Source organism: Eriocheir sinensis, unplaced genomic scaffold (genome assembly GCF_024679095.1).
Source record: "Eriocheir sinensis breed Jianghai 21 unplaced genomic scaffold, ASM2467909v1 Scaffold735, whole genome shotgun sequence".
NCBI classification, from domain to species: Eukaryota; Metazoa; Arthropoda; class Malacostraca; order Decapoda; family Varunidae; genus Eriocheir; species Eriocheir sinensis.
In genome coordinates, this window is record NW_026112093.1 from 190,001 (window position 1) to 209,020 (window position 19,020).

The 19,020-nt window shown below is 42.5% G+C and overlaps 1 protein-coding gene across 1 annotated transcript in view; it reads left to right on the forward strand.

Moving 5' to 3' along the window:
- Window positions 1-18,535, forward strand: part of LOC126994168 (phosrestin-2-like) — a 92,420-nt gene extending 73,885 nt beyond the window's left edge. Inside the window, exon 5 of the mRNA XM_050853418.1 lies at window positions 18,254-18,535. Coding sequence (XP_050709375.1) covers window positions 18,254-18,487 — 234 coding nt within the window. The 3' untranslated portion in view covers window positions 18,488-18,535. The remainder of the gene's footprint in view (window positions 1-18,253) is intronic.
- The last annotated feature ends 485 nt before the right edge of the window (window positions 18,536-19,020 follow it).

The following is a 19,020-nucleotide window of genomic DNA, read 5'->3' on the forward strand; positions in this document are numbered from 1 at the left end:
CTAAGCAATGTAACAATGTCTCTACCCGCGTCACATGGTCAAATAAACCACCGTAACACTCAGTATAATTTCCATTCCCGCTGTGCCCGACACCGTCTTCTCACCCCCATCGTCACCCCTCGCTAGTCACCCCACGACATCACAAGCGCCACCCCCCACTCCCCCTCACTCCCGCACCCCAAGGAGGGAGAGGAACGGCCCCCTGGCGAGCAAACGAGGCAAAGTGAGGGGCGTGAACGGGATGTGGGGGCGACGGAGGTGGTACAGAAGCGGCGGGGTGGTGGTGGTGGTGGTGGTGGTCTTGGTGGTGGTGGTAGCGATGGTGGGGACCCGGCCGTGGTGACCCGCTGCCTACGTTTCTGCAGATACTGTCTCGGTGTGTGTGTGTGTGTGTGTGTGTGTGTGTGTGTGTGTGTGTGTATGCATCTTACCCCATGCACATAATCTCTCTCTCTCTCTCTCTCTCTCTCTCTCTCTCTCTCTCTCTCTCTCTCTCTCTCTCTCTCTCCTCTCTCTCTCTCTCTCTCTCTCTCTCTCTCTCTCTCTCTCTCTTCTTCATCTCTCTCTCTCTCGTCAGCACTTAGTCCAAAATTAGTCTAGCCTTGTCTGTTCAGCTTGTTGTATAAGCTCCGCCTCCTCTACTGCTCGCGCAATCAACGAAGGCCAATCTTATTCATTGTCGGCCACCAATCGCATGAATCCGTAGTATGGGGAAAGGTCTTAACAGCAATATTCCCAACAACTCATAGAACGGAACATTAGGAGGAGCTTATGCGACAAGTAAATTCGAATGGGCTTCCTCCTGCAGTATATTTACCCTTCGTGTGTTATTAGTGTATATGTTCATACTAGCGTGCCGTTGTTCGTCTCTGCTTGTCTCATTTTGTCTGAATTTATTTTATATCATAGTTTTATGTGTGTGTCTGCTGCCTGTTTCTCGGTGTATCCTTGTTCATATCCTATTGTCGTTTTATAAATTTCTGTGTCTGTGCTCAATTTTTAACAACTTGCTTATATTATTTTTGTCTCTCTCTCTTCTCTCTCTCATTCTTTCTTTAAATACGTTATCAACTAAAAAGGATTGAAGAAGTGTTTTTGGTCCTTAATTAAAAGCACTGGTAACTTAGTAACAGAAAACCAACTCATTATGAACGATTATCATTTTACCCGGTATTCCAAACATCAACGAGGACAATGTCACCACTAGAGGTATCGTTCACAGTATACGCAACTTATAAATTGAATGAGCTACGATTACTTATAAGTGATGTAAGTCGAGGACCAGATACTTCAAATCTTACTTCAAGAAACATAACAAAACAAGGCAGGGTATTCAGTCCTCTCACTTCCATATTCAAAATGTTATTGCGGAATGCCATAGTTCCTGTTCATTGGCATATGAGTAACGTCATAATTTGATAAAAGGACAGAAATACCAAGTGGTGCACACTCATTATAATACCAGATCTTTACGCAATATATCCTTTTAAGTTTTACACCGCAGATTATTCATCGATGTCAGTACTGCATTTTATTATGAACAGCAGAGGTCAAAAGACAAAGTTCTGATGGACACCACTCATACTGCCAGCTCCATTCAATAACCACCTTCGGCAGTGTGTTGCTCAATCCTGTGGTGTACATTACTCTCAATACCTAGCTGTTTGATTGTGTACTATTATAGTGTGAAACTTCATTAAACGTCTTTTCATAACGCAAATCACGTGCAGTGATTTGATTCGCCCTAAACTAAGAGAGGCCTTAGCATTGAGGACCTTTTGTTTCGAAATCCATGTTGTTAATCTCTGATTGGCAAATGACTACATAAATAAACCGTAATTTTATCTCAAAATTTGTTCGCAAGTATCTTACATACCACTAACGTTAGATTAATCTCGTCACATTTTAAGATGTACTATAATAGCAATGCATTAAGGCAGCGAGTATAGCGAAGAGAATTTTGGGTTTAATTAACAGAAACTTCTCATCAGAAATTATACATTAGATTAGTCTGACCTCATTATGACTCAAACTGACATGCTAACGATATTCACATATTGATAAGTGTTTCGCGTGATGCAACCAATATAATAACTTCCCTGAACGACAAACACGACGAGAAAGTTACCATCACGTAGAGAAAAGAATCGAATGTTTTAAAATACTTGATGGCTTTTTTGGAAGTGTGTGAATCAAAGATTTTTAAATTCGATGACATATCACGAACGAGACGTAGTGGTATCAAACTTCAGTGTATACAAATAGATTCAGACTGCACCAAATTATTCTTTTGCGACAACGCTGTGGTACCATCATGATTGTATTGGCTCCCGAGTGATTCATTTAAAAACAAACTTGATCGCCACTTCTTCCACCTTAATAGATTTTAAATTTTGGTGGTCGTTTGGTGACATTTCACATAGGTTTAAGGACAGACAACCTAGTGTGGACCATATATGTTTGTTGTGACATCTCTGTTATTTTCTCTCTCTCTCTCTCTCTCTCTCTCTCTCTCTCTCTCTCTCTCGCTCTCTCTCTCTCTCTCTCTCTCTCTCTCTCTCTCTCTCTCTCTCTCTCTCTCTCTCTCTCTCTCTCTCTCTCTCTCTCTCTCTCTCTCTCTCTCTGTAAATAGTGTCCTTTTGGTGTATAAATTTTGTAACTGAGACGCCAATGAAGCAGTGTGTGTGTGTGTGTGTGTGTGTGTGTGTGTGTGTGTGTGTGTGTGTGTGTGTTTCTGTCCCCTTTGTCTTGCCTCATGTGGTGTCCCTGCTCACATACTGCCGTTCTCACCAGAGTCGTCTTGCCCGCAGAGTTGAGTGAGTGTGTGTTGTGTACTTGTGATTGTGGACCTGTCCCGTCTTCTCTCTGGTGCCTCTTCCCCGGTCAAAACATTCCCGAGGGTGTGTGTACTGGACGCTAGTTTCCGTTTCAATTACGCAGGAGGGTGTTACGTGTTCCTTTTCTCTTGATACTGTAAACGTGACCGATTCATTCCATTTCAGTTCAGCATAGAAAAAACAGTCTCTTCCCCAACCGTTGCTACTTTTTTCCGGTGGAGACGACCTTAGAGTTCCAATAGTGGGGTTGTGGGTGCGTAAACGTGAAGGATATTAGGCAGCTCAAAAGATCATGGACTGCCTCGTTTATCGGAAGTGGGGTGCTTAGGAGGATGAGTGAGAGAGTGAAATTAAAGGCACTGAAACGAGGTCTGGCAGTGATGAGATCATTAGTAGGCGCCGTGTCCATCTCTGGTTAGGTAAAGCATCAGTGTCCGTCTGAGGGGAGTATGTTTTGATAGCGGAGGCCTTTAAGTAGCTATAGTAAAACCAAATTGTCGAGTCCCGTTTGTTTTTTATTCTCGTCATTTCTCCATTTCTGTCTGCATAGTCCCAACACTTATTTTTTCCTCTCATGTGTTACCTATAGCTTACATATGAGAGGAAGAGATAGGTGTTGGGACTGTGTGGCAGAGCAGAGGGGAGGAAAGGACCCGCGGGAGCCTACGCCAGACCGGCCTCGACATACTTGGAGGACTATAGATCAGTAGTGGGTGATGTAACCTTTACTGATCATGTTTAAAGTGACACTCCCAGTCTCCGGGGAGGTTCACAAAGGTCCCTAGTCGATTTCATGGCCATATATTTTTGTGATCTTTCTCAGCACGTGCAAGGTGGGTAAGGTATCTGATCTCAGTTTATCTTTAACTCCGCGACTTATTTTCTATTTATGAGCCACTGACACAGCGGGAAGGTCATATCAAAAATAAACCTTGGCAGAACTATTACCTAGCTTGAACGAAGATATACCAAATAAGGTGTGCTAAACTAAAGTGAAATGAGGTTGTTGTTCAAGAATGCCATCTCCTATAAAGTCATGTGACAGACACCGAAAAATTAAAATGCACCTGGGGTTGTGTAATGAAACGGAATACTACAAAACTTCCTCCTACATGACATTCCATCTTGTTGGGAGTGTTTTCCTGTAGTGCCACCAGGGAAAGCCTACTCGAGAAGCCAGCGCCTTAAATCCGGTGTATGAATGTGTTGCTGCCGTGTGTTTCACCTGTGTTGCCCCCGCGCATATCAATGACGATGACACACTAAAGTAAAAGTGAGCAATTAGCGTTCTTCCTATAAATGGAAAAAATAATAATAATAACAAGATCCTTGCGAATAACTGATTTCAGCATAAACTCACTGAATTTCAGTTATTTAATTTATCTAACGGTACCCTATTCTAATAGTAAAGGAACGTAACACAGTTTATTCTAAAGCAGTGCAACCGTTAAATATAACTCAGCCTAAATATAAAAAAAAAACCTGGAAACTTTGGAGAAAAGGCCGGTCACATTTACTGTGTGAAATAGAGAATATAATGTTTGTGGCCCTCGGACGAACAAAAAACGGAAAACAGCATCCTTGTCGAGGCTCTACTTGTACATACTGTGTTGTTGTTGTTGTTGTTGTTGTTGCTGAATCATCTTGTGTTGCTTGTGTTCCGCTGGCCGTCTGTCAGTTGTGGTGATCACTGTGTCGCTCCTTAGTGATTCTAAACTTTCACGCTTGTAGAATTTCTTTGTGTTTGTAGTGTTGGCCTTGTGTGTTGTGGTAGTGTTGTGCTGTGTTGCCGCGTGACGCACTTCCCTCACATGACGCTGCTGGAGCGTTCTTTGATGTTTTTATTGATCTTTTTTTTAGTTATGTTTGCCGTTTAAATTTATCATATTCATCCATCGTCTGTGCAGCTTAAATTTAGCACAAACGTCTTACAGTCATTGTCTCGTGTTTGTAAGCATCACCTTTGACCGGGTGAGCTTAGATAATAGTTTACTTAATTTCCTATAATAAAAAAATAACAGGGGATCAAACGTTATAAGGCATTGCAGTCACCCAGAATATTTATTACCATTAACATGTATTTAGGAAACCGAACTTCTTAAGCAGCAAAACATTTCACCAAAGTAAGAGACAAATAGAATAAATACAAAACCAATGCTGAAGTGCAGTAAAATAGATCCGGTATTTCATTTATGTTTTTGTGATAAGTGTATATTCAAAAAAATATATTTGTACTATTTCCTTATAAGTAGTCACGATGCAATCAGATTTAAATAATTCAATAGTGACATCAATTGCAGGGGATGTAAAGAAAAAAATGTAACGATGTAGGCGAAACAATCCTCATGCATATAGAAACCTGAGAGCAGGGTTACCAAATTATCGTTTTCAGGCACTCAGCACATCGTATTTTCCGGTTTGAGTCACAGCTATCGCAAACAAACGCCAATAAGTAATGCTTTTAACGAGAACTTTAACTGGAATTTCGTTATCTGTGTGGGTAGGAAAGTTTTGGGCCCTGGAACTAATAAATGCGATGTTCTGAGTACGATAATTTGACAACCCTGCCAGAGAGAGAAAGGGGAGAGAAGCAAAGAATGAGAGGAGTGGAGTAAATCAGCAAGGAGGGCGGCAGAGAATGAGGGATTGTATATAAGAGAAGATGAGTAAAGGAAGGAGGGCTACAGGGAAATGAGGGTGGGAGAAAAGTGTAACAAGGAGAGGCAGGAGAGCAGAACAAGAAAAAATAAGAGCAGATGATAAGGAAACGGAGAAAGGTTGAACGAAAACAAAGGACGGTATATAGGAAAAAGAGCAAGAAAAGGAAGGAGAGCTGGGGGAAGAGGAAGGAGGGTATAGGAGAGGGAAGGTTAGTAATAAGGACAAATAAGAGTAGAGCAAATGATAAGGAAACGGAGAAAGGTTGAACGAAAACAAAGGACGGTATATAGGAAAAAGAGCAAGAAAAGGAAGGAGAGCTGGGGGAAGAGAAAGGAGAGTATAGGAGAGGAAAAGTTAGTAATAAGGACTGGTGGTAAGTGAGGGAAGGAAAGAGGGGACGAGTTATGAAAGAAATGCTGAAGGGAAACAAGGAAATGGTTAGTGAAAGTGGATGGTGAGAGGGAGAACAAAGGAAACGAAAAGGAAGGAGAGTATACGAAAGGACGAGGATAGGAAGGATGACTGGAGGGAAGCGAGAAAGTGGTTATTGAAAGTGGATGGTGAGAGGGAGAACAATGGAAACGAAAAGGAAGGAGAGTATACGAAAGGACGAGGATAGGAAGGATGACTGGAGGGAATCGAGAAAGTGGTTAGTGAAAGTGGATGGTGAGAGGGAGAACAAAGGAAACGAAAAGGAGGGAGAGTATACGAAAGGACGAGGATAGGAAGGATGACTGGAGGGAATCGAGAAAGTGGTTAGTGAAAGTTGATGGTGAGAGGGAGAACAAAGGAAACGAAAAGGAGGGAGAGTATACGAAAGGACGAGGATAGGAAGGATGACTGGAGGGAAGCTAGAAAGTGGTTAGTGAAAGTGGATGGTGAGAGGGAGAACAAAGGAAACGAAAAAGAAGGAGAGTATACGAAAGGACGAGGATAGGAAGGATGACTGGAGGGAATCGAGAAAGTGGTCAGTGAAAGTAGATGGTGAGAGGGAGAACAAAGGAAAGGAAAAGGAGGGAGAGTATACGAAAGGACGAGGATAGGAAGGATGACTGAAGGGAAGCGAGAAAGTGGTTAGTGAAAGTAGATGGTGAGAGGGAGAACAAAGGAAAGGAAAAGGAGGGAGAGTATACGAAAGGACGAGGATAGGAAGGATGACTGGAGGGAATCGAGAAAGTGGTTAGTGAAAGTAGATGGTGAGAGGGAGAACAAAGGAAAGGAAAAGGAGGGAGAGTATACGAAAGGACGAGGATAGGAAGGATGACTGGAGGGAAGCGAGAGAGTGGTTAGTGAAAGTGGATGGTGAGAGGGAGAACAAAGGAAAGGAAAAGGAAGGAGAGTATACGAAAGGACGAGGATAGGAAGGATGACTGGAGGGAATCGAGAAAGTGGTTAGTGAAAGTGGATGGTGAGAGGGAGAACAAAGGAAACGAAAAAGAAGGAGAGTATACGAAAGGACGAGGATAGGAAGGATGACTGGAGGGAATCGAGAAAGTGGTTAGTGAAAGTGGATGGTGAGAGGGAGAACAAAGGAAAGGAAAAGGAAGGAGAGTATACGAAAGGACGAGGATAGGAAGGATGACTGGAGGGAAGCGAGAAAGTGGTTAGTGAAAGTGGATGGTGAGAGGGAGAACAAAGGAAAGGAAAAGGAGGGAGAGTATACGAAAGGACGAGGATAGGAAGGATGACTGGAAGCGAGAAAGTGGTTAGTAAAAGTGGATGGTGAGATGGAGAACAAAGGAAAGGAAAAGGAAGGAGAGTATACGAAAGGACGAGGATAGGAAGGATGACTGGAGGGAAGCGAGAGAGGGCGAGAAGGGACAAGCTATGAAAGGAGAGCTGAATGGAAACGAGGAAGTGGATAGAGGGGAAAGGGGACCGTTAAGTGGATGCGATGGCCGACGTGTATACTGCTGGCACCATTAATTACCTTCATTTCTGTCCATTTCGAATTCCCTCAATTTCTCTTCCGCCTCTACTCCAGTGCTCCGTTACCTACCTTCCCTTCCATAATACACCATGGCAGGAATGCTGGGGCCTGGAGCCGGCGGATGGTTGCTAAGCCTTTCAACAGGAAATTTCTATGTTTTGAAGCTGCTGATAGTAAGGGGATGCAGTATGGGATGATAAAAGGATAATCTTAAAGAGTACAAAGTATAAAGTTGGGGAGCGCATAAGCTTGAGGGATGCGAAGTTAAGAGTAGTGAGAAGAAATTAAGTTGTCGGATGTGCGAAGGGAGAAGATACTAAGCAATATCGAGAGAAGGTTAACGGAGAGAAGGTTGACTGACTCATAATGCAAGAAGGAGAGACTAGCTTTTGGGTATGCACTGGTAAGAGGAAGGAAGAACGTTGATGAATTAAAGATGTCTAAAGGTGGAAGGTATCAATATAGTGCTAAGAGAATAAGGTTGCTAAACGTGGGGACTAAGGAGAGGGAAGGGTAAGGTCACTGGGTGCATAGTGCCACTAGAAGGAAGGGGGAAGAGGGAGAAGGTGAGTGGGTGAGCGTGGAGAGGGGAGGGAATGCACGCTAAAGAGCTTGGAAAAGATGAAGGGGAGAGCGTCCAACGTAAGGCAGGAAACGTGAGAAGGATGAATCTCTCTGCATGCACACATGAATAAAAAGACGCGGACACACATACATTAAGTGCATGGAGTAGTCATGTTTGGGTGCTGGCCGAGAGATTAATCATTTGCCGACCTCCTAACTACTTATTTATCTCTGTATTAAATGATGGATTTTAACACTTAGGAGTATACAAACATACGTGCGCGCGAACGTACGCGCGATCGCTCGCGCGCACGCACGCGCGCACGCACGAACGCGCCGCGCGCGCGCGCGCACACACACACACACACACACACACACTTACATTTGCAAATGTTCCTGCGGAGATCAAAGAGAGATGGGGCAACGCCAGTTTTACATATATTAAAAAGCATGTTAGATTGTGAAGTTCAGTTAAAGTTATAAGAATATTGTTTACACACTCTTTGTGGGTATGAAAGTGTGTATATATATATATATATATATATATATATATATATATATATATATATATATATATATATATATATATATATATATATATATACACACACAGCAAAGTAGACAGTACAGCGGCGTAAAAAAAAATATTAAAGAAAAAAAAACACTACGTACTGCTCCTGAATAGAGTACAGAGGAGTGGTCAAAAAGAGAGCTCAATTTCGGGAGGAGAGGTGTCCTGATGCCCTCCTCTTGAAAGAGTTCAAGCCGTAGGCAGGAGGAAATACAGATGAAGGAAGATTGTTCCAGAGTTTACCAGCGTGAGGGATGAAAGAGTGAAGATGCTGGTTAACTCTTGCATAACGGGTTTGGACAGTATAGGGATGAGAATGAATAGAAAGTCGTGTGCAGCGGGGCCGCGGGAGCGGGGGAGGCATGCAGTTAGCAAGTTCAGAAGAGCAGTCAGCGTGAAAATATCGATAAAATATAGGAAGGGAGGCAACATCACGACGTAATTTAAGAGGTGGAAGACTATCAGTAAGAGAAGGAGAGCTGATGAGACGAAGAGCCTTAGACTCCGCTCTGTCGCTCTGTCCAGAAGAGCTGTGTGAGTGGAGCCCCCCCCACACGTGAGATGCAAACTCCATACGAGGGCGGACAAGGCCCCTGTATATGGATAGCAACTGTGCGGGGAAGAAGATATATATATATATATATATATATATATATATATATATATATATATATATATATATATATATATATATAGAGAGAGAGAGAGAGAGAGAGAGAGAGAGAGAGAAATAACTATATAATTATATATATATATATATATATATATATATAGATATATCTATATATATATATATATATATATATATATATATATATATATATATATATATATATATATATATATGGTCAGGGGATTTAAGGTAGTGCTCTGTTACTGGTAAAATGTAACCCAGTACAATCAGCCGCATGATCGGGTAGTCGGCGACTAAACCGGCAACCCCACTGGTTTTGTTTTGGACCAGTGAGGAGGGTGTGCTGGACCCCCAGGTGGATTAAAAAACAAGACCATTCAAAGGACAGATGAACTCATGTTTATCAGAGTCAATGGCCATCCAGTCCCAGCTGTGGGTGAAATAGCGGGTGGTACACCTCATAGCTCCCTGCTGCCTTGTAGGGTTTGCCTTTTTCGTTCAGGCAAAGGCTAGGGCCACCACTTAATATAGGTGGTTGGGTTAGCAAGGGCATGCACCCGGAAAATCTTGCGCCTAACTCTGCATATGGCTCGACTTCAGAATATGGCCCCCAGTACCCGGCAGCCCTTCAATGGGCAGGGTGTGCGAAGAATCTCCGTACTTAGTTTTAGATTGGGGACGGTGAATGTGGGAACGATGGGAGGAAGAAGCAGGGAGGTGGTGGAGATGCTAGGAAGGAGAAAAGTTGACATTTGTTGTGTGCAGGAAGTGCAGTTTAAGGGGGAAGGAAGCAGAATGATAGAAAGTGGGGAAGAAAAGTACAAGTTGTGGTGGAAAGGGGAGAGTGGTGGAGGGGGAGAGTCGGAGGGGTGGGGATGATGGTGAGAGGGGAGTTTATAGAGGATGTAATAGAAGTGAGGAGGATAACATCAAGGATAATGCTAATAAGAATAGTAATAGAAGGGAAACTATTCAATGTGTTCTCTGTGTATGCCCCTCAGGTGGGGAGGACAGACGAGGAGAAGGAGGAGTTTTGGGGAGTGCTGGATGACGAGATGGCAGGTCTAAGAAATGAGAAGGTGTTCATTGGAAGAGATTTGAATGGTCATATAGGGAAAAGTAGAGATGGATTTGAGGAAGTAATGGGTGTGTACGGTTTCGGAGAGAGAAACAGCGAAGGGGAGAAAATACTGGAGTTTTGTCAGGGCAGGGAACTGGTTGTGGCAAACACTATGTTCAAGAAAGAGAAAAGATGATAACGTATAAAAGTGGAGGAGTGGAAACGCAAGTAGACTATATAGTGTACAGAAAGGATGAAGATTTTTTGGATAAAAGACGTGAAGGTGATCCTGGGGGAAGCGTGCCTGCCACAACATAGACTTCTGTGTGCTGACATAGCCACGAAGGTAGGGAAGAAAAATATGAAAAATAAAGAAGAAAGAAAACGAAAGTGTGGAACCTGAGGGAGGAGGAAATCAGAAGAGAGTTTGAACAAAGAGTGAAAAGGGAAAATGAGGAAAATAATGGAGGATGGGAACAATTGAAAGAAAATATCATGAAAGCAGGGAGAAAAGTGTGTGGTGAAACAAAAGGAAGTAGAAGAACGGAAAGAGAGACATGGTGGTGGAATGGAATAGTGCAGCAGGCCATCAAGGAAACGAAGGAGGCATACAAGAAATGGCAGAAGACAAAGGAGGGGAAGATAGAGAGGTGTTTAAAGAAAAGAAGAAAAAGGCAAGAAAAGAGGTAGCGAAGGCAAAGAAGAAAGCAACAGAAGAGTGGGTGAGGGAGAGAGAAGGGAGAAATTAAAAAAAAAAAATTAGATGTTTAAAACTGCGAACCAAATAAAAAGAGAGAGAGCAGATGTAGTTGGGGCAAAGTTTGTAAAAGATGAAGGAGGAAACATCATGGTGGAAAAAGAAAAGATAGTGGAAAGATAGAGTAAATATTTCAGTGAACTGTTAAATGAGAAAAATGAATGTATAATAAATGAAACTGAAAAAGTAAAAGGCTCACAAGAAAAGTTACGGAAGAGGAAATGAAAAATGGTAGAGCAGCAGGACCTACAGGGCTAACACTAGATTTAATAAAAGCAGCAGGAAAGGAAGGACTGGTGGAATTGACAAGAGTGTTAAACGATGTCTTGAAAAAGGGAGAGATACCAGAAGACTGGAAAGGAAGCTACACTATACCCATTTTTAAAGGGAATGGAGATGCTTTGAAATGTGGTAACTATAGGGGGATAAGGTTACTGGAGCATGGCATGAAGGTATATGAAAAAGTCCTGGAGAAGAGGCTGAGAAGGATAATAAGAATTGATAAATGTCAGTTTGGCTTTTGCCCCGGGAGATCAACAACTGAAGCAATATATACTGTGAGACGGCTTCAGGAAAGGTTTAAGGAGAAGAGGCGGAAATTGTATCGTGTTTTTGTAGATCTAGAGAAAGCATTTGACAGAGTTCCAAGGGAAATTATAAGATGGGCATTGAGAAGGCAAAGAGAACTAGAAAGATTGGCTGAATCGGTGATTGGACTATATGAAGGTACAGAATCGAGAATGAATACATTTTTTTTTTTTTTTTTTTTTTACATCGCGGCCTATTGCACCGGTAGGCTTCTTCCCGGTGGGGCCTGATGGTCGGCCCAAGGCTTCTTCCCGGTGGGGTCTGATGGTCGGCCCAGCCCGTTCTGGCGCGGGCGAGTGTTTATAGTGGCGCCATCTTGCATTGGCTCATGCTGCCCTCCCGGAGCTCATCTTTAGTCCCAGAATCTAGAGTCCGGGTTGATAGGTGGTCTTCTGGACAGCATGTGGGTAGTTTTAAGCCACTCGGCGGCGGCTGAAAAATCCCAGCTTCGTGGCACCGGGCGAGGATTGAACTCGCGTCCTCCTGAACGCGGTGCCGTCACTCTGTTGACTCAGCCACCGCCTCCCCTAAGGATATATATATATATATATATATATATATATATATATATATATATATATATATATATATATATATATATATATATATATATATATATATATATATATATATATATACGTAAATTAGATGAGTTCGAAATTGGAGTGGGGTTCACCAGGATCTGCCTTAGCCCGCTCCTGTTTATAACAGTAATGGAGGAGGCAACAAAGGAAGCAAGAGGAGTGGCACCATGGGAGCTACTGTATGCAGATAACTTGTAGTAAATACAGAGACAGCAGAAAAATGAAACAAAAGGAAGGAATGGAGGAGAGAGGTTTGAAAATTGATATGGAAAAAACAAAGTACATGGTGACTGGAAAAGAAGCAAGAGAAAAGATTAAATCAGGAAAACATCCATGTGGATGCTGTGGGGAGGGAGTAGGTGTAAATTCTGTCTTGTGCACATGTTGCAGGCAATAGTGCCACCTTAGATGCTCTGGCCTCAAAAATGTAAAAGGAGCGCAGAATTGTATATGCCCAGCTTAAGAAAGGAGACAGCAAGGTCAAGAAGCTGAGAGGGATGAACTAGAGGTGAGTGGAGGAAAGCTGGATGAGGTAGAACATTTCTGTTATTTGGGAGGTGTCCTGGACTGTGAGGCAGGAGTGGAGAGGATAGTGAGAGCGAGAGTGGCGGCAGCGTGGTTAAGTGGAGGGAGGTGGCTAGTCTGCTTGTGAATCATAGCATCCCTCTAAAGATCAGAGCTGGGGTGTACCAAGCAAGTATTAGATCAGTGATGTTGTATGGAGCAGAAACATGGGCTCTAACTAGAAAATTGATGGAGGTATTGAGAGCAAGTGATCTCAGAATGCTGAGGTATACAGCGAGGATCAGGTGGCAAGATAGGGTGTCCAGTGCAGATGTATAGCTAACAGATGTGGAGTAGAGGACCTGGACACAGTGCTCAGAAGGGAAAGACTCCGATGTTTTGGACAGGTAAAGAGAACAGGTGAGGATACAGTGCTGGGAGTTGTTGAGACATTGGAGGTAGAAGGAAGGAGACCAGTTGGTAGACCAAGGAAAACGTGGAGAAGGTGTATAAAAGAAGACGTGGCATTGATGGGATTGGATGAACATCAGGCAGAAGCCAGAGTAGAATGGAGGAGAGCCATAAAGCGTCCAACCGCTCAGGAAGAGTGAAAACGGACATTAAACAAATTGATGATGTTGATGATGATGATATATATATATATATATATATATATATATATATATATATATATATATATATATATATATATATATATATATATATATATATATATATATATATATATATATATATATATATATATATATATATATATATATATATATAGAGAGATATATATAGAGATAGAGAGAGAGAGAGAGAGAGAGAGAGAGAGAGAGAGAGAGAGAGAGAGAGAGAGAGAGAGAGAGAGAGAGAGAGAGAGAGAGAGAGAGAGAGAGAGAGAGAGAGAGAGAGAGAGAGAGAGAGAGAGAGAGAGAGAGAGAGAGAGAGAGAGAGAGAGAGAGAGAGAGAGAGAGAGAATCATTAGATAAATATAAATAATATTTGTGTAAAAACACAGTTTACTTTGATAAAAACGCACCTTAGCTTCCAGACCAGCTTAAAATTCACCCATCCCTATGTACATACATACATTCACACATACATACATACGTACTACTCTCTATCTTTTTCGTTCCAGCCACTTTGCCTTCCGACCCACTCTTCCCTGGTTTGACTAGGAACCCAACACAAATTTTATTCATAAGATTCTCGGGACCTGAAGCAAGGTGTGATGTTGTTGTTGGTGGTGGTTGTGGTAAAGGTAACAGGGATGATAGTGACGGTGATGTTATTGTTTTTGGTGTTTTCGGTAATGCTGATGATACTGGTGGGGAGCATGATTATATTTTTTTTTAACTCCGAGCCGTGGGTGTTGAAAAGGGAAGGCTATGGCAGAGGGAGTGACGGATAGAGCATGGTATGGGCACATAATCGTCACTTAAGTGCAAAGTATATATATATATATATATATATATATATATATATATATATATATATATATATATATATATATTTTGTTCGTATTTGTTTTGGGTATTAAGTCTCATGGGCATGTGTCTCGTGGGCTAATGCCTCGTGGGATAATGTCTCGTGAGCTAATTTGTTGTGGGCTAATATGTCGTAAGTCTATATTTTATGAGCTTATATTTGTTGAACCATTGTCTCCTTGACTTATAATATCTCGTGGGCTTGTGCTTCCTGGAATAAAGTCTTTTGAACATGCTTGTGTCGTAGGCTTGTGTTTCATGGACTTGTGCCTCCAGATCATGCGGCTCGTAGGCTTGTGTTTGGTGGGCTTGTTTTTCTCCTTAGTGGGTTCTGTTGAGGTGCATTTCGCCCAAAGAATGTTTTCCTCCCATTCGGGCTTGTGTGTTACGCCTTTTGCAGTGTAGGGGGAATGTATGTCGGAGGAGAACATGCTCTAGAAACATATGTAATACAGGGTGTTTGTCCATTGTAGCTTTTGTTTAATAATTCATTTCTCTCATGGGAGCTTCCTCTCACATCGCCGGTGTCACGTGAATTAAGGGATGCGACAGCAAGAAAGTGTGTCAAGGAGAGATTAGTAAAATTATAGCATACGTGGACTGCAGCAGCGTGAGTTAGCAAGCAGGAGCCATAAAGAGGAATAAAGGAGGATGAGAGGAGCGGTGAGGATAACTGGAAGAGAAAGGAACAAAGCCGCTGCCGATGAATTTCGAGCGACACACACACACACACACACACACACACACACACACAGACACTATTAATTAATCAGTTAATTAACCTTAACTTTCTCTATTATCATTCATCACAACTACAACTTTCACTTTCACCACCGCCACCTCCATCACCACCACCACCACTACCACCACCACCACCACCACCACCATCATCAATAACACCACAACCACCGCCACCACCCGCGTGAGTTATTTCCTCCATTACCATCAAGCATAATCAAGCTGCAGATTAAAACGAAGTGGAAAACAAGTGATGATGGATAGGGGGAGAGAGAGAGAGAGAGAGAGAGAGAGAGAGAGAGAGAGAGAGAGAGAGAGAGAGAGAGAGAGAGAGAGAGAGATTTTTTCCTGCCTTTGCTGCTTATACTGCTGCTGTTGTTACTACTACTACTACAACTACTGCTACTACAGCTACTACTACTGCTGCTACTTATACTAAAATCACTTTTATCGTTGTTACCATCGTCATCTTCATCGCCGTCATCATTATCAATATCGTTATCATTATTACAATCTGTTTTATCATTATGATCAAAATTAAAATGATTGATATTGCCACTTCATCATTATCGCCCCTATCGTCATTACCATTATAATCATTGTCAGTATGGTCAGTATTACTGATACTAAGTGTTACTACACTTTTCATCATCCTCACAATCACTGTCATCATCTTTAGAGACACGTCAGTCCTCGTCGACAGACCGACTTGGTCGGCTTAGCTGACACCAACCGATAGAATGAGTCTGTCGGCACCCTGCTACTGGCCGCCTTTGTCAAATGCCCGTGCTCCCACCTTTTAGGAGGGAGTAAATCCTTAACAACAATATCATCATCATTATCACTATTATCATAATTTACGTAATCATCCTTAGGATCACAATCTTAGTGATCATCGTTAACATAATTGTGAGCCTTGCTATCATATCATCATCACCATCATCATCATCATCAATCATTATCGATCACCATTTCATGCCCAGATTAATTGTTATTCATGTGGTTTATTGGAGCATGGTAATGGCCCCGACGCTTTACCCGTGTCTGCAGACTTTGTGAGCAAAATAAGTGTAAATCAAATGTAAATCAACACTATGGCATTTGCTATTCGGTACTCTGATCAGTCATGAAGGCAGCGTACCGTACTGTTCTCTTTCTGAATATTTGCGTTCAGCTCTTTAACAATATGATATTTAATTCCGCTTGGAATTTCAATCCACTACTCATTTGATCTCAGCGAGGGTATTTCCTAGAATTCAGGAGTACTATATGCGTTTCGCCGTTTTCCTACGTACTTTCCAGTAAATTGAAAATTTAATGAACCGCACCATGTAACTGATGATATGTGACTTCCCGAAGTTATTTGCTTTTCAATTTATTAACACAGGCAGAGAGCCATTGTCATCGGGGAATGCCTGCACTCACACAGATTAAAGCGTGTGTGCCATTGAATAGTTTATTTATTTTTTAATGCTTCTCATCTTGCATGTTATCATTAAGAGAATTCACACATACATCCACACATACATATATATGCATATATATATATATATATATATATATATATATATATATATATGTATATATATATATATATATGCCTATATATATATATATATATATATATATATATATATATATATATATATATATATATACACACACACACACACACACACACACACACACACACACACACACACACACAACCTTCGTGAGTTACAATGCATCCCGAGTTGTTCGAGTGTGAATAAGTTTACGAGTAATGGAAACTTACGATATTGAGTTTGTTTTTTTCCCAACGGCGGCAAAGTTTGGATAACCCTCCCGCGAGAACCTGTGCAAGAACGTATAATGCACTCTAGGAGGCTAACACGGGCCGTAACCTGCACGCATATAAATCTTGATTCGGGGTAACTTTGAGGACACGAGTATTAAGTGTTTGAAAATGTGCGATAAGATATTAATAGGGGTCTTGTGTTGGGGAGTTTGGTTGTAGCTGTGTTTTTAGACGTGTTGTGTTGCCTCAAAAGTATAATGGAGAGCTGTTGTTTTGGAAGCTGTGATTATGGTTGCGTATTCAGTCGTGTTGTCTTAAGGGATGTAGGTGGTGTGTAGTGTATATCTAGGGGTAGTGGGCGGCCCTTGTACTGCGGAGTGTGGGTCTGGGTGTGACCAAGGCAAAAAGAGTAATACCCCTTCTCTTTACCTTGGATGTGACTATCATGCTGTGGTGTGTCGAGTTCAGGTGGACGGAAGTGTTCTCTACGGTTGCGGGAAAGTGAGAGCATGCTGCAGTCTGTTGTGTGTAGGGTTGCTATGGATTTGTTTTGTTCTGTTGTATTCCACTGCACTGCAAATTGGATTCACTTTTCATTGCTTTCTCCCGTTTCGTTGTACAAAACTATTTTCTATGCCAAACGCGATCTAAGTCATGGCTTTTTCTCTAACTAACTGAAATAAAAGATGAAGTTGTATGTATTTGTGAGTGAATAGGAAATATGAACCTTATAATGTCATATTGACGACATCATTTTTTCGTTACAACCGAGTTCAGGACCAATAGAGGGAATAAGGGAGGAGTGGTTCAGGCGATGTCAGGGCCGGCAAGTATGAAATTAATTACTACTACTACTACTATTACTACTACTACTACTACTACTCAATTTCCAACCATTCCGCCTTCCTTCCCGACATTGTAATCTCTCCTGTCCCATATACTCCCTCTACCTTCTCCGCTACCTGACGCAAAGGTTAAGTAGCTGTCAAAACCAAAGCCAACTCGGAAATTCCCAAAGGGAACTCGAGGCTGCCGTGCCCCTGAGAAGCGTTTCACCCTTGGCCTTCCCTCCCATACACTCCCGCCCTACCTACTAATCCCCTGTTGTGGTGAAGCACCGTATAGGAGAAGCGCCTCTCACTCCCTCTCGCTTACACCTTCCCTATCAGTCTCTATCCTTCTCGTCCTGTTTTTCGCCTCTCCGGTCTCCTCTCACATCCCTTCCAGCAGCGCCCCCTTCCCCTCACTTTCACTCCTGCACTGCATTTGCACCACTGGCTTACAGAAGGATGTATAGTACCCTGGTGTTGTTATCAATGGTGTTATTATTATTATTATTATTATTATTATTATTATTATTATTATTATTATTATTATTATCATTGTTTTTATTATCGTCATTATTATTACTGTGTATAGACATTTAGCTGTAGCACAGCACTCGTAGCCGATCTGTATATAACACGTTGCAGCCCTTTGGTGTGGTGTGTGTGGCATGCCGTCTGCCTCTCCTGCCAGCCCCTGACCGCTGCCTGCCCTCTCTCTCACGCAGGAAGCAACAGATGGGGTCCAGATTACTACCTCCCAGTCCATGTTTGACCTGACCTCGAGGAACGGCCGTCGCGAGATGGCCAAGGCCCGCCGCTCACCGCCCTCCCGCTCTACCAGTGAGGACTCCGGACGCTGCTCTGACGGGGGACGGACCTGTCTTGACCCTGAACAGTTCCGCTCCGCCGTCCAGATCCAGGGGCAGGAACGCGGGCGTCTCGTGAACTCCGCCTGCTGAGCCTCATCTGTCTTATCGCCCCTCCCCGCCCTGCCCGCCCGCCCTGCCCTGCCCTGCCGCACCACGCCCCGCCTCTGCAGGTGTAGTGGTGGTGATGTTGGGGGGCGGTGAAGGGCGGCAGCAGCCTCAAGTGGGAGTCAGGGTGTTACGGTTCAGCAGTGTGAGCCAACCAGCAAGGTGTTTATTTTTTTCAATTCCAGTGATATAAGTTGGGGTATTGAAAAATATTTATCCACATGAATATACAGGAATCATGTAAAAGTAGGTAGCCATCTGAAAAAAAAATCATAAATGGGACGAGTTGAGAACAAAACGTTATTCAGGCAAATACAAAATTAGTTGGTTGTAAGCATCTGGTCACGAGGAATTACACAAAAGGTTAATAATCATCTACCTGAAAGGTTCTTTAAAGAACAAAAATGATGATGAAATTAGACCCCTTTACAATATTCAGGTGAATACAACTCGGAAGGTTAGTCCCCGCTGTCATACTCTGATCTCAGGCACCTGCAGCCATGTCACGGTTCGTAACT